We start from the raw sequence: 15,524 nt of genomic DNA on the forward strand, positions 1-15,524 counted from the left end.
ATTCAGTGAGTGAGCAACCGGGAATGCGCAATAAACTTGAGGTGTAGAGATCCCCATTATCTTTCCTTGATCTCGCTCCTCTTCTTGCCGCTTTAAGTCTTTTCACGGAGGAAACTGAAGCTGAACACAAAGGGGTAATTTGATGGCTCATTATCTGCGATCTATTTAAAAATTGAACAAAGAGCATTTAGTGCAAGAGGGTCACGGCATCGTGTAAAGAGCGCACATACTTCTGTGAAGGAGCGATCTCAATCACGGGATAAAAGCTCCGTGTGATGAAGCCCCTTGTGATCCTGCATTTGAAACAGAAGCAGAAAGCCCCGTTTTAAATGCAGGATTTTAGGCTGGTGTAGAGATGCTCAGAGGCAGGAAGCAAGAGTCTCGGCTCGCTTTAAAGTTACTGCTTAGGCCCCAGCGTAGACATTCCTGGCTGTAAGTTTTGGTAACGCTGCTTGTTCGGGTTTGTTTGCTTGTTTTGCAAACGACGAGCAGGGCTCGCAGTTACGCGAAGAGAACTGGGCGGAATTAACTTCCCCCGCTCCTTTACTGGTTTGGCCTTGTCAGGCGTAGGTGGAGCTTTGACTTAGTGACGGCTGACGAGGAAGCGCTGGGCGGGTTTTGCGGTGTTGCAAACCAGGAAATTCAAAAAATTTCAGAGCCGAGAGGAGGCACTTCGAATCTTCTCTGCGCCTCGGTGGAGATGACATTCGCCGTGACTTGCTGCACCGGGTGAAATTCACCAGGGGTTCTTTAACGCACTTTGCGTTTCAATATTGCGGTCGATTTCTTTCGAATGGACTCGGAGGGAAAACTCCGAGAAAGTTAGGTACGTATTAACCCTTTCCCCCATATTTGGACTTTATTCCATCTAAAGCTAACGAATCGTCTAGGAACTCATGGTGAGAGATGATGACGCGAGTTTGATTGCCTTGGCAAAAATAAGAAAAGAGACTCCCTCTCCAGTTTCCAGGAAATCGGGCCGTTTACTTTCTTATCTTCCCAGACCCCCACCCCGGTCGCTTTCCACTCCCGCCAACCGGAGGTAGTAAGAAACTAACGATCGTTGTTTGCAGCAGCCACGGGAATGTTGCAAAAGCTCTCAGCTCAGGCTGCAAAAGTGATGAGAAATATACAAGACCGAAACTAACGCGCGCGAAGGAAATTGAAAGAAAAAATCAGGAAATGGCAAGAGGCGCCTGGTGCCAAAATGGGAGTGGAGCTTTAAAAAGGCGCTTTATGATAAACAACCCGCCCTTGTCGGGTACGATAAAAGCGAATCCCGAAGTTATTCCACAGATGCCTTGGCCCTGTAGAATTGATCCGGTCTTCTGGCCTGCGTCTATTACCAGGACTGGCACTTGGTGAGATGAACCTCAGTACGGGTTTTTAAATGATCATACGCTTTAATTTTATCACACATTTTTAATTGGTCTGAATCGGAATAAGACATTAGTTTTGAAGAGGGGAACAATTCTTCCTGTGGTTTTAGAGATGATGGACATCTGTGTCACAGCCCCGCAGACACCATCTTAGAAAGGGCATTCCTTCTCCCAGTGCATGAGAAAGTTGGCTTGCCAAGATGGCACCTGCCCTGCCCCCTTCAATTTTCAGAAGAACTTTTATATTTTAAGATTTAACATTTACGCACACACAAATATGTTGATGAGTTAATCAAAGGGGCCCTTTTAGTTATTCAGAAGGTTTTTTTAAACAACCAACTAAAGTTTCCAAGCCTGAGCATTTCTTAGAAAGTAATGGGTGTCCCTCCTTACCTACAAGCTGTGAAGTCGCTCTCCTGTTTTTGAGACATGCACCACAGGCCTCTTACGTATGTTTCCTCAAAATTAAGACTTATGGAGTTCAAAGGGACTTATAAATAAGAACATGTAAGATTGCAGGGCTGATCAGGAGACCCTGGTATTACGCTGCAATCCTATGCACAATGATGTGGGAGTGCATGCCACTGACCTTCCAAGCAGTTCTGTTGAGGGCTGAGTTGTTAGTTCCATAGAAAGGCAAATGCCATTAATTTTAACATGTGAGAGTTCCTGTGTAACTTGGTGTTTCTTAATGTTTTTGTACATGCCGCCACTTCTAAATCTATTGTGCCTTCTGGGCGTTTCCAGCACCAACTGTCTGTTTCAAGCAGAGCACATGGGGATCACAGGTAGTTGTGAGTTAGAGAATCCTCCATGTGGGGATCTGAATGCTGGGTGTAGAAGAGGAATTGTTGTTGTTGTTCAGTCGTTCAGTCGTGTCCGACTCTTCGTGACCCCATGGACCATAGCACGCCAGGCCTTCCTGTCCTGCGCTGTCTCCCGGAGCGTGCTCAAGTCCGTATTCATTGCATCAGTGATGCTATCTAGCCATCTCATCCTCTGCCGTCCCCTTCTCCTTTTGCCTTCAGTCTTTCCCAGCATCAGGGTCTTTTCCAGGGAGTTTTCTCTTCGCATTAGGTGGCCAAAATATTTGAGCTTCAGCTTCAGTATCTGTCCTTCCAAGGAGCACTCAGGGTTGATTTCCTTTAGGATGGACTGATTTGACCTCCTTGCAGTCCAGGGCACTCGTAAGAGTCTTCTCCAGCACCACAGTTCGAAAGCAAGAAGAGGAATAGAGCAGGACAATTCAAAGGCACATTTGTAGAACAAAGCAGCACCTCTCTTTGTGCTCCCTGCTTCCCAGATCGTGTTGAGATGCGAGCTCACTCTCTGCATCTCCCACAAATCCAGTGTGAATCCATGAGTGTGAATCCTTTTGCTGGGGGGCATTCAGCCAGCCCAGGTCTTGCTTGAAGGGGGAGGAAGGCACCATCTGTTTCAGGATCCTGTTTCTCTCTATGTTACAGTGGTGGGCAGCTTGTGACCCACCAGATGTTTTGGCCCACAGTTCCCATCATCCCTCACCACTGGCTATGCTGACTAGGGCTTATGGTAGTAGTAGGCCAAAACGAGTGGAGGGCCATACGTTGCCCACACCTGAGCCAGGATAGGCAACCTAGTGCCCTCCAGATATTTTGGACTGCAACTCCCATCAGCCTCAGTGGTCAGGGATGATGGAAGTTATAGTCCAAAACATCTGGAGGGCACCAGGTTGCCTACACCCATTCTAGAAACTGGTGCCCTCCACCCCTCCAGGTGCCTCAAGAGTGGGTGCTCACGCCACAGTTTGAGAACTGCTGTTGTAAGGAGAGCCATTATGGTGTAGTGGTAATTGTGTTGGAGTAGGACTGGAGAGACCCAGATTCTAATCCCAACTCAGTCATGATGCTCACTGGGTGGCCTTGGCCCAGTCACTACCTCTCAGAGTAACCTACCTCACAGGGTGGTTGTGAGGATAAAAATACAGTAAGGGAACAATGGGTGCTGAACTCCTTAGAGGAGAGGAGATAAATAAAACCACATGGTGGTAATATTTAAGAGGTAGATATTAACAACCTATTGCAGGCAGGCCTTGGGAGTTCTGTTTGTAGGAAGGGGACAAAGATGGCAGTAAGTACTGCATGTGTGACTCTTGTTTCTCTTCCAATTTTGGTGTAGTAAGGTAATGATAGGAAACTGAAATCGTAGCAGAGGTACCATGGAATAGCAATGGAGGAGGAGGAGGAGGAGGAAGATGTAGCGATGGCCACCAACTTGGATGGCTTTAAAAGGGAGTTAGACCAATTCCTGCAGGAGAAGGCTATCAATAGCTACTACTAGTTCTGATGGCCATGTTCTACCTCCAGTATCAAAAGCAGTGTGCCTAGGTACACCAGTTGCTGGGGAACATGGGCAGGAGGGTGCTGTGGCACTCGTGTCCTGCTTGTGGGTTTCCTGTGGGCAGCTGGTTGGCCACTGTGTGAACAGAATGCTGGACTAGATGGACCCTTGGTCTGATCCAGTACAGCTGTTCTTATGAGTATCAAGCAGGGTGGATTTATTTAAATCAAGTTTCCCATTGAAACTTTTTCATATATTTCCTGACCAATGGTGCAAATTTGACCACTAAGCCCTATGAATTTACAAGAAAGTGGAGTATTACTTACACTGTTTCATTCTTACAAGCAAGCTTTGCAGCTCTTTGTGACACTGTATATGTTTTGCATGCTTTCCTTTTTACCTATAGAGGGAAATATAATCAGTGGCCATGACAGTTTGAAGTTAACAGCACAGTACTATACCTGTCTCCTAATAAGTTAATTTGAGTTCAGTGGGGCTTACCCCCAGGTAAATGGGTATAGGATTGCATCCTTAGTATGAGAATTCAGGTATATGGACACTGGACAATTTTATTGTCTCTTTTTCTTTTCAGTGTTGCTCCTTTCTGCTCCACCTTGTCTGGGCCCAGCCTTGCCCTCAAAAAACACAAAAAACACAAAGTCGCAAGCACAAATGAAATGCCCATGATTGGTAGGTCAAAGCAAGGTGATAGGGGGCTGAAAAAAATCCATGGACTTTTTAAAGGCATCAGGTTTTTATCCATCTTGCTATACTGTCTTAAGAAACCCCTCTCCCTTGCTTGGCCCAACTCCACTACCACATAAGCACAGAACAACAGTCCCATCCAGGCTGTGTCTTCGCACATGTGACTTTACTCAGAAAAACAGAAAACCCAAAATTTGCGAGAAGCAAGGGCAGTCAGGCTGGACAGAGCCTTTTTCATGAGATGAGAAACTGAAATTAATGCCCATGTTTTATTGGTTAGAAACTTCATGTTTATCATACTGTAAGTGTAGGTTTAGCATAATTGTGATTATGTTTTTTTTAAGTTTGGGAGAAAGTTAGTTTCTTTATGGTGTTTTTTTTTTTAGATTTTAATCCAGAAAATCCAATTTACATTTTTAAAAATCCGATTCACATTTTTTAAAAAAGATAAATAATTGGTTTTTACCCACCCTGGTGTCAAGACTTTTCTGTGGCATGGTTGTGATGCGCTTAACAACAGAAGGGCAAATAGAAAAACAGCAGATGCCAGGGTAGAAAAATATAATTTTTTAAGAAAAATTAAAAATGGGATTAAACATTTTTTGAATTAGATTTTTTGAAACAAATTGGTAAATGCTATGTTTCTCCCCTGCCCCTTTTGCCTGTACATTGTCCCTGCTTTGGAATGCGGCCTTAAGAACTTCTCAGATATGGAATTTGGCCCTCAGGATGAAAGAAATCCTGCACCTCTGCTATATTCCCATCCATAACCTCACAAGCTGTCATGGCTGCTGACATAAGAAAGACTTTGTATAGGAATGTTTTAAAGATATTCCCTGTCTAGGTTAAAAAAAAAAAAAAAGTAGGGTGGGGAGGAAGCATGCAAAAGATAGTGTGACAAAGAACTGCAAGGCTTGGTTGTAAGAATGAAGCAGTGTAAATAATACTCTGTTTAGGGACCAATCCTGTGGCCGCTACACAGCGGCTAGACGGCCATAGGATATGCTGTTTTCTGTGGGGGCACACCACTGTTATTCCTTGCTGCCTGGCTTGATGCTGGTGCATTAGAGTGCTGATCACATTTTCTTATCAAGTTCTGTTCTTGAGGGAACACACTTTCTCTGCACCCATCAAACCACTCCTCCATTTCTTTGTGCTTCTTCTCTATAAATGTTAATTCTTGGTTTCTTCTTACATTTAGTTTGCTGCACGGCTCCTTTTGCCATAAACAACATTTCAGTTAATTTCATTTTACCGTTGAGCCATTGACGGTGTCCACACGTGATGCTAAATTACAATGTAGCGCCATGTGCGCTAGTAGAAAAGAGCCCATGCGAACTGCCGGGCTCACATCCTCCTCCCTCCCTTCTCCTCTCGCTTGGCTGGAATGAGGAATAATCCAGAACTCAGTCTCACTTTAGCAGATTCCTGGCTTGGAACCAGGACTTGTGGTTTAAAATAAACTCTAATTTGTGAAATAATCCAGGAAAATAATCCAGAGTTTTTTGTGGGCAGGTTCTCATGTAATGACAAGCCAGGAATCTGCTCAGGGAAGACTGAATTCTGGTTTATTCTTTTTCCCGCTCACATGGGGGCAGAATTGCATGAACCCAAGGCATCACATGGCTCCTTTCTGCTCGTGCAAATAGTGTTAAACTGTAGTTTAGCATTACACGCACACACTCCCGTTGCCCGTTGCAAAATTCCAAGAAACAAAGAATTACAGTCCAAAAATCTAAAATCAAACAGTAAAATAAGATTTCATTCAGCATCTATAATGCAGTCAGTTATATTCTGCTTAATAAAATCTGCTCATGATTTAATTTACTGCTGATAACATTGACTGAAATCTGGCAGGAGTGCATTCTCTTCTCAGATTAAGTTTACTGGGTCAAAAACAATATAAATCCTACTTAAAGTAGACCCACTGAAATGAGTGGGTCTTCAGTTAGTCATGACAAACTTAAGTCCTATTTCAATCGGTCTACAGTAAGTAGGACTTAGGTTGGAGTTTACCCATCAATTCTGCATAAATAATCCTCCAAACCTGGTTTATATTTGAGTAGATTATACCACTTGGCAACCTTTACTAGAAATGTAAAATGTTTAGTTGTTTTGAAGCCATATGAAAAACACACACCCCTTTCTCTCATGGGGTGAAATTGATATTTGGGGAAAAATGGAAATATATTCAATACTTACTTTCTTACAAATCCTAATTTTACTGCGTTCACAACGTAAAATACATCATTTCTCACTGTTAGCCCATAAACTTGTACTCTCTGGATGTTTATGAAATTTCCACAGCAGTTCTATGCATGTTTGTTCAGAAGTCTGTTTAGTCGAGCTTACTCCCAGGGAAGTGTGCATAGGTAAGCCCTAGGGTTTGGGGGTGGGATTGGCTGTGGCCCCAGGCTGTGAAATGCACTGCCAAATGGAGTATATCAGGGTCCATCATTGCAGGCCTTAAGAATACACCTAAAGATATGTTTCTTTTCCCTTAGAGTGGGTTTTACGATCTGACAAACTGAAATGGTTTTAGCAGCGGTTGTTTAAATGCGTATTTTTTAATCTGTATTTTGCCGTGCCTGATGTTTTAGTTATTGCTGGTTTCTATCCGTGGTTAGTTTTGTCTGGAAGTTTTTTGTTCCTGTGATTTGTGTTTCTGTTAACTATTGGAAGCTACCTTAACAGGGATTTTATCCTTAACAGCAGCCTACAAGTATTTTGAATAATTAAATAAATACAGGATCAGATTAAGATCATAGCAAACTTTGTGCAATAAACAGATAGCTTTGTCCTCGACTAGCAAGCAGAGACCGATATGAGTTCATGAGTTCAATATGAATCTTAACAGTCAGAGACTCAATTTTTTATGCCGATTCTGTCTGCTTGTATACCCACTTATTCCCTGGTATCTCTTTAGCTATGGTGTTCTGGCATTCCTGTGGCATCTGGCAGGGTCACAGACTAATCATTGCTGCTGTTCCGTGGTTTGCTGATTTGCTGAGTTGTTGGATTAGGCCAGTATTCCTCAGCCTAGCACCCTCCACGCCATTGGCCTTGCTGGCTGGAGCTGATGGGGTTTGTAGTCCCAACACACCTGGAGGGCCCAGATTGGAGAATGCCGAGTTAGGCTATGAGATTCTATATTTTGCATTTGATTTTATTGGTGTTAGCTGCCTTGTGGATTTTTAAAGCAAAGAAGGTGTTTTAATATAGTGACACACACAACTCAGTCTGGGAAGTAGAAACAAATTGGAGGCCCTGTCGGCATGAGGTGCACACTCTGCCTGCTGCTCTTGTTATGCCTTGAGATGAGTCTTGAAGAAAACATCTGTTGCAGATGTACTTTAGGTGGGCTAGCTATAGTCGCGTAATGAAACAAGTGGCAGAACGTGGCTGCGGCTTTTTCCAGTAGTTCTAAGCGCGTGCCCTTAGGGGCACCTTCTGTCCCTCTGTGCCCCTCAGACGTTTCAGAGGCGAGTGACGCTTCAGCTTAACTGTTCTTCCTTGTTTGATCATTTGCTGAACTATTTACCTTCAGTTTGGTATGGGAAAAATTACTTAACGCCAATTCCTGTCATTTCTGCTAGGCATGGTTGATACTCGGTTTTTAGTTAATGCTGTGCATTTGTCATTGGTTGGTTGGTCTGATGAAGAGATGTGAAAGCTGGGGAAAAAAACCAGAAAAAACGGGGGTGGAGGCAGGGAAAACCAGAAAATATTTTTTTAATTGTTTCTTTCTAGGGATTTTTGGAAAATTTGGGGAGCAACTTTCCCCCTGAATTTTCCTGGTTCCTCCCCCCACTGCCATTTGGGGGGGGGGAGTCCAGGCTTTCACATCTCTAGTCAGTTGTGTATGTTGTTGTTTTTAAGCACCATCTTATCTCTTATACTTTAGTGATTCTCTCTCTCATTCTCTCTCTCTCTCTCTCTCTCATTCTCTCTCTCTCTCTCTCTCTCTCATGCGTGCGTGCACACACACCCCTCTATTTTAGGAATCGTAGCTCCTAAGAAAAACCACCATCATGGAAGACAGCGATAGTATAAAGTTTCGCCAGCAGCTTCTGGCAATCGATGAAAACCTAGGGCAGGAAGACGTGGAGGCTCTAAAATTTCTCTGTAGTGACTGGATCCCCGTCAAAAAGCTGGAAACTGCAGGATCTGCACAGGATATTTTCCAGCTGCTCATCAATAAAGACTTAATAAATAAGGAGGACACATTTTTTATAGCAGAACTTCTCTACAGGATGAAGTGTAACTTCCTGCTCCAGAAACTTGGCTATACCAAAGAGCAAGTTCAAGAAAATTTGCCTTTGAAAGGGAGAGTCTCTGAATACCGGTGAGTCTTTCATGAGACTGTACTAGTTAGAGTGCTGCACTAGTTAGAGTGTTGGATTGGTGAGGCCCAGGTTCAAGTCCCCAATTAGCCATGAAGTCACTGGGTGACTTTGGGCCAGTCACTGAATCTCAGCCTAACCTACCTCACAAGGTTGTTGTGTGGATACAATGGAGAGGAGGGTCATGTATGCCATCTTGGGTTCCATGGAGGAAAAGGTGAGATATAAATAAATAAAAGTCTGAAGATTCCATTTTTGTTTGAAAAGCACTGATTTGATAATTACCTTCCTTCTGTTGAGTGCTGAACATTTTTGTTAGTTATTTGGATTTAATAGAATACTTTGAGCCCTCTGGGCAGAATCCAACAGGGCTCTTATGCCCCTGTCGTTACCTTTCCACCCCGCCAATTCCCTTCCGCAAGCAGTGGGTCCCACTGCTTACGCAAGGAAGATTTATCGCTACCAAGGCAAGCCCTGAAATGTGCAGAAACACACATTTCTGGAAGGAGGCAGGTCAGTGGAACTCCCTTATGCGACCTCTGCTGACCTGCCTCCTTCCAGAAACAAGTATTTCCACTTGTTTCGGTTTGCCCCAGAAGCGCTAAATTGCGTGGGGGCTGCTTGCCCAAGGGAATTGGCAGGGCGTAAGCGAATCAGGGATGTAAGTGTCCCGTTGGATTCTGCCCTATCCTTGAACTCTACCCATCAGAGTTTCTGGTCCAGAAGAACTGTGGAGGATGGGGTTGTAGTGGCTGGGCCAGCCCTGCCATCAGGCAGAGTGAGGCAGCCACCTCAGGCAGCGCATGCTGGCAACTGAGGAGCGGCAAGTTGCTGGCGGACAGAGCTGTGTATGCCCTGGGCCCCCTAAGCTAGCCTGCTGCCCTCAGGTGTGGCCGAGGACACTTCCCATTGCCAGTGTTGGAGAAAGATTCAACTCCCCATCTTGGCAGTTTCTGTGCCGGGAAGGGGCATCATCTTGTCTTCACTTCAGGCGGCAAAATATCTTGGGCCAACTCTGTGGTGGGGTGAGGTGGAGGTGATAAAAGAGGATGTGTAATGCCTACGCAGTCGACCTAGCTCGCCTTACCAGACTTGTCACACAGACAGATGCTGTATGAAGTATCCGAGGAGCTCCCTAAGGAAGTGGTGGGGAATGCCATATTCCTTCTGAGGGAATATCTTCCCAAGAAGCAATCCTCCCTGGTGAGTAAAGCATAAGGCCAGGGTGCTGGACCTCTTTCAGCTTGAGGGCCGAATTCAATTTCGGAGACGCTCACGGGGGCCACATTCCAGTCGTGGGTGGGGGCAAAGGGGGTGGGGCCAAAACACCAGCAGATGTTAGCTTAAAGTGCTTACTGTCAGTAACTAAGCCTTAAGGGAGGCATTTCAACCTTTTAGAATATGGGGGGGAAGCTGCACAAAAGCCAGGAAGCTTCCAAACAATTGGTTGTCGGAGGGGGAATGGGGTGGAGCCAGGGGGAGGAGGTGTGGCCATCTAGGGAACCCCAGAAGGGCCGGATTGGGACCCCGGGTCTCAGGTTCTGCACCCCTGGCAAAAGGCGTATAAAAGAGTTCCCTGCTAGAGTCCTGGGGAAAATGCCCAAGGGGTTTTCACAGTATGCTGATATTGATGGTAGCCTGCATTGCTTAAGAGGCTGAGGGTTCAGAAAAGAGGGATTAGGGTAAACCTCGGAACAGGTCAGCTGATGGTAAAAATACTGCTGCTGCTAATAAGCTTGAGCATGTGCATGTGCAATGCTTCTCTGCTCAATTGCAAATGCACGTTCATCCTGGGATAACCCACAGCATTAAATGATGACTTACACATAAGGATGAGCCATCATGGAGCAGAATGCAGTTACCCAACGCAGTGATTCTCAGCGGAATTGCATCTGATGGAGGGGATTCAACTGCACAAAAGCTTAGCCCATAATAAATTTGTTAGTCTTTAAGATGCCACACAAGACGCTTTGTTGTTTTTGCTGCAACAGACAAACACAGCTGCCCCTCTGGAAATGGCTTCCAGGGTGGAGCCTGTTCACAAGTAATGTACGTATGAGTCAGCTGCGTGAATTTCAGATTAAGGAATGGGGCATGGCTTCAGTCTGTACTTCTAAAAAGGGAATTAACTCCTGGGCATGTGACTGAAAGTCATGAGTAACAGGCACCTAGCCATGCAGGACACAGATAGCCCAGTTGGGTTCATATGTAATGGTATCTGAGTGAAGTTCTCAGAGCATGAGTGTTGGGCTGTCTTCATAAAGACAGTCCTGATACGTAACGGGAATCTGCAGATCGTGCCAGTGGGTGCCACGTTCACTTAAACAAGGATTTCCAAGGGGCTGCAGTTACATCACTTGTCTGTGGCTTGTAGCGTTCACACCTCCACAGTTTAAAGGGTGAATCTGGGCAATTTCTGGAATGCTGGAATCTTACTGTGAAAGGATTTTATTTAAAGGATTTTATCTCAGACATTTATTCCACCATTAAAATAATTTCTTCCCCTCCCCACCCCAAGAGAGCTCACAAAAAAGGAGAAAGTGAAACAGTAAAACAATTAAAATTGCACACTATCATGCAGTTTACACCGTATCAAGCTGATTAAAAACACTTTGGCAAAAATCTGCTCGAAGACCCAGCAAGAAGAATAAAATCAATCCCCCAAAGCCCAGATGGAATACGAAGTTTGTCAAAGCAGGTCTAAAACCAGGCCTGGCAGACTTCTCCAGGGAGAGTAGTACAGTTGTGGTGCCACCAGGAAGAAGGACCTGTCTCTGGTACCCACTCATTTGATCTTAACTAGTGGAGATCCAGAGACCAGGGCCTCTGATGTTAATCTTAGGCTTTGGGTAGGTTCATTTGTCCCTAATCATTCACACAGCACCTCTGAATCTCCATAATTTTCTGGAACTCAAAATCAGTGTGTCAAAACAGACTAGGTTTGCAGAACTGCAAGTATGAATTAGGCCCACTCCGTGTTGCTTTTAGGAGTAATTTCATCATTTTGGTTGATTGAGGAGCACAAGAAGCATATGAGGGCTTCTGGCTGCCCATAAACTTGTCCAGAGATGTGGAAAGACTAGTGACTCGGGTGGGGGTGAAGTGTAAATAAGAATATAACAATAACTTTTGCTTTCGTTCCTAGTCTTCTCTAGAACTGCTGACATCCTTGGAGAAGCAAGACCTTTTAGAAGAGAGGAACCTGGAAATGCTGGAACAAATCTGTTTGAGATTATCGCCTGACCTCCTGAAGAAAGTGGAGAAATACAAACAAAGAAAAGGTGTCTGATTCTGAGTAGGCCATCTCTGCTCAAGCTCACAGAAATACACATAGTTCCTCTTATCTTACGCAGCTGTGGCTATTTGTGTGTGTCTTCTGAGTGAGTTGCTATGGCACTCGGCTATGTAACTGAGGGCCGAACCAGACATGTGTATATGTGCTTATCTGTGTGGCTATAAAGTGGGTGAAGGGAAAGTTAACTTTTTATACTAAGACAAGCACAGGGGGAGGAGAGCAATACCCTCATCCACCCACTCACGCCTTGCCTTGCCCTGTTGCACACTGCCGCTTTACCCTGTTTTCTCCCTGTCAGGCAGGCTGGGGAAAAACAGCTTAAAGCAGCACAGAGTGGTGAGGGAAAGTAGCGGGGGAGGTTAGGTTTTGCTTCCCTCCCCCATGGCTTCTTCTTAGTAAAAAAATGAACCTCTGACACCCATCTTAGGGACAAACTTACCTGGTCAGTCATAAGAAGTCCCACATCTCGGTTGGCCCTAAGAAATCTTGGATCTGTTCCTGGTTTACCAAGGATTTTTAAAGAAAGAGTTTCTCATTCACTGGATATAAATGTTGAAATGAGCTGGAGAGATCTGATCTGATCCTGTTCACCAGTGACCTGGTTCGCTTGTAACAACAACCCAGAGTATAGGTTGATTATGGGTTGTTGTTGAATCATGGGTTGTTGTTGAATCATGGGTTGTTGTGTCGTCAGTTGTCATTATGTGCGAACCCTGCAGTATGGTTTAACTATGAGTTGTTAACCATGAACAACCCAGAGTTCATAACCCAACAAACCATATGTTCTCTTCCTGGATTGTTTGTGGTTAACCCTTAGTTAAACCATAGTGCAGGGTTCACATGTAACGGCAATCCACGAGTCAACGCACAATTCAACAATCCATGATTCAATGACAACCCATACTCATGGTTGTTGTTACTTGCAAACCAGGCAAGTAAAGGTGAAGTGAAGTAGTCTTGGAAAAATCACTATCCACCTCAGTTCCTTGTGTGTAAAACAGAAAGGTGATCTATATTAAAAATGTGCATTCTATATGGTATAAATTGGACATCTTATTTGCACCTTGCCTGAGGGCAGCCTTCCCCAACCTGGTGCCCTTCAGATGTTGTGGACGTCACCTCCCATCAGCCCCAGCTAGCATGGCCAATGGGAGTTGTATCCCAACAACATCTGGAGGACTGCCTTAGAGGAGTAAGAGCCAATTTCCTCGGCCTTGCAGAGCAGGGACTCTCTTCATCTGAGCTGCTCAGGAGCTGGGGGACACAGGAAGCTGCCTTATACGGAGTCAGACCCTGGGTCCATCTAGCCCAGTACTGTCGACACTGACTGCAGCAATGGCTGTCCAGGATGTCAGGCAGGAGTTTTTCCTGCTCTACCCGGAGATGCCGGGGATTGAACCTGGTACCTTTTGCCTTCAAAGCAGGGGCCCTACCACTCAACTATGGCCCTCTCCCCGCCCTGGCTGTGATAGCATGGCCAAGATGAGAGGCCAGGAGAGGGGGATGGAAAAACAGGAGTGTCTTGTTTTCCTCTTCCAGCATCTTCACTGGAGGCAGATAAACCACTTTGTTGTCCTCACCTGGGCCTGGTGGCTCTTGTGCATGCTCAGATCCTACCCTGAAGGGAGAAGAGGAAGTTACTTTGCTTTCTTACTCTCCTCCCTGGCAGGGGACTGGCTGTGAGTTATGCAGGAGGGGTGTGATTTGGGGGCAAATAAAAGTATGTATACCACAAGTCTGATGCTGCCTCTGGGTAGGCTGTCCTTGCCTTATGGGGCAGGAAGGGCTAGCACAGCCTTCTCCAACCTGGTGCCCCCCAGATGTTTTGGACTTCAGTTCCCATCAGCCCCAGCCAGCATGGCCAGTGGTCAGGAATGCTGGGGGTTGTAGTCCAAAGTTTTTGAGGGGCACAGTTTATTTCTTTGGATACAAGAAGAGGGCACTTTTAAACCAGTCGCCAGCATTGGGCACTAAACTAAAATAAATCCTTGGGATTTGCTAAAGATTTCCATTCTGTTTGTTCATAGTTGCAGGTCTAGAGCTCCCTCTGCCTAATCCTTTTAGGTGACATCATGAGAATATTGTTCTCATAGGACCAATCACCCGTACAGAATATTTAGTTTTGATTAAGCAAGAGGAAGGCAGAATTCTCAAACCTTTTTATTGTCTGCTCTCTTTTCATTTTCAGTGTCTAATCAAGAAAGCACAGAAACTGCTCCCTCTTCTGTTCGTGAATTTAACAGACCATCTTTTGGAAATTTTTCAGTTCAGGTATGCTGCAGAGAAATGTTTGCTGTTTTTTCCCATTTGTGTAGAGTAGTTGATATTATTTTCTAACTTTTAAATATCTAAAATACTTTTAGTAGACAGTGTTCCCTGACCTGTGTTGGAAAACAAGTTCCATCATCCCCAGCGAGCATGGTCTTAAGCCATGCCCTTTGCCTTTTAAGCTACGGGTCCTTCCCTCCCTCTTTTTTGGGGAGGGTTCTTGTAGACTCAAGATAGTTTAAACCAGGGGCAGACAGAACATAGATTGGGATCTACTGATAGATCTCTGGGTTATTTTCAGTACATCTCCAAGGATTTCTGACTTTAACAAGAACAGGGGAGGGGAACCCCTGCCACAGCTTGCCTTGGGCTAATTGCTTATCTCTCAACCTCAGTGTTCCTTATCTGTAAAACAGGCGTACTACCTGGTTGTTTTTGACCACGTCTCTGTTCAGCTCTGCCAGCCAGTTTTAGAGTGATGTATTAGAATCCTTGATCTGTGATAACTCACTGGTAGATTAATATAAATCCCAGTGTATAGTTCATGGGATGCAGTAGATAATTGGCCCTCTCTTCTCAGCCATCTCTCTTAGCCATCTTCTCAAAAGATGTAAAGCAAAATAACTGGTGCTCGGCTGTCATCCCCATCCCCGGAAAGGCAAGCAAACTAGATGGGCTGGGAGCCTGTCTAGCTACAAGTAGCAAACAGGAAGAGCGGGAGGCAAAAATGCCTCCCTCATTCCTCCCGCCTGACCTGGCAGGGCTTCGGATATACAGAGGGCTCCAAGACCCGAGTCCTCTATCTATAAAGCATCAGTCTCTTAGGATTGCTGTCTTCGGCTGCAATCCTATATACAGCCTGGGAATAAGTCCACTTGACCTCAGTGGGGCATACCTCCATGTCGGATTGCACTGTTAATGTATCTGTTTGTTTGTTTGTTCCCCATTCAGGAACCCACTGTTAAACACCTACCAAGGAATCCTGGTAAGTCTTTGGTTGAAAGTAGTGTGCTGTGGTATTTTGGTCTCCCTAGCAGGCATATCTAGATCTAGGTTTTGGGCAGCATAGCTCTTCCCGTTTGGTCTCAGTGTCCTCAGGCGTTCTGTCACACTTTTCACGAATTGGCGAAGAGCGTTGTCATGCCATCATGTTCCAGGTTAAGGGGAATGTAGAGTTTTGTTCTTCTGCTGTGTGAGCCACACATGCGGGGTGTG

General features: G+C 45.1%; 1 protein-coding gene across 5 annotated transcripts in view; it reads left to right on the plus strand.

The window, feature by feature from the left end:
- Nucleotides 1-458: 458 nt before the first annotated feature.
- Nucleotides 459-15,524, plus strand: part of LOC146358689 (caspase-10-like) — a 28,126-nt gene continuing 13,060 nt past the window's right edge. For 2 of the 5 annotated variants that reach the window (XM_084817768.1, XM_084817790.1), the window contains exons 1-6: nt 1,107-1,361; nt 8,405-8,748; nt 9,850-9,949; nt 11,892-12,027; nt 14,230-14,312; nt 15,261-15,294. In XM_084817768.1, the coding sequence (XP_084673894.1) occupies nt 8,435-8,748; nt 9,850-9,949; nt 11,892-12,027; nt 14,230-14,312; nt 15,261-15,294 (667 nt within the window). In that variant the 5' untranslated portion in view covers nt 1,107-1,361; nt 8,405-8,434. Of the gene's footprint in view, nt 827-1,106; nt 1,362-8,404; nt 8,749-9,849; nt 9,950-11,891; nt 12,028-14,229; nt 14,313-15,260; nt 15,295-15,524 lie in introns of those variants that run through there. The other 3 variants (XM_084817779.1, XM_084817798.1, XM_084817758.1) reach the window with 3 other exon arrangements.

The sequence above is a fragment of the Heloderma suspectum genome, chromosome 1, assembly GCF_057233095.1.
Source record: "Heloderma suspectum isolate Gila_16-S chromosome 1, 16-S_ref, whole genome shotgun sequence".
Lineage (NCBI taxonomy): Eukaryota > Metazoa > Chordata > Lepidosauria > Squamata > Helodermatidae > Heloderma > Heloderma suspectum.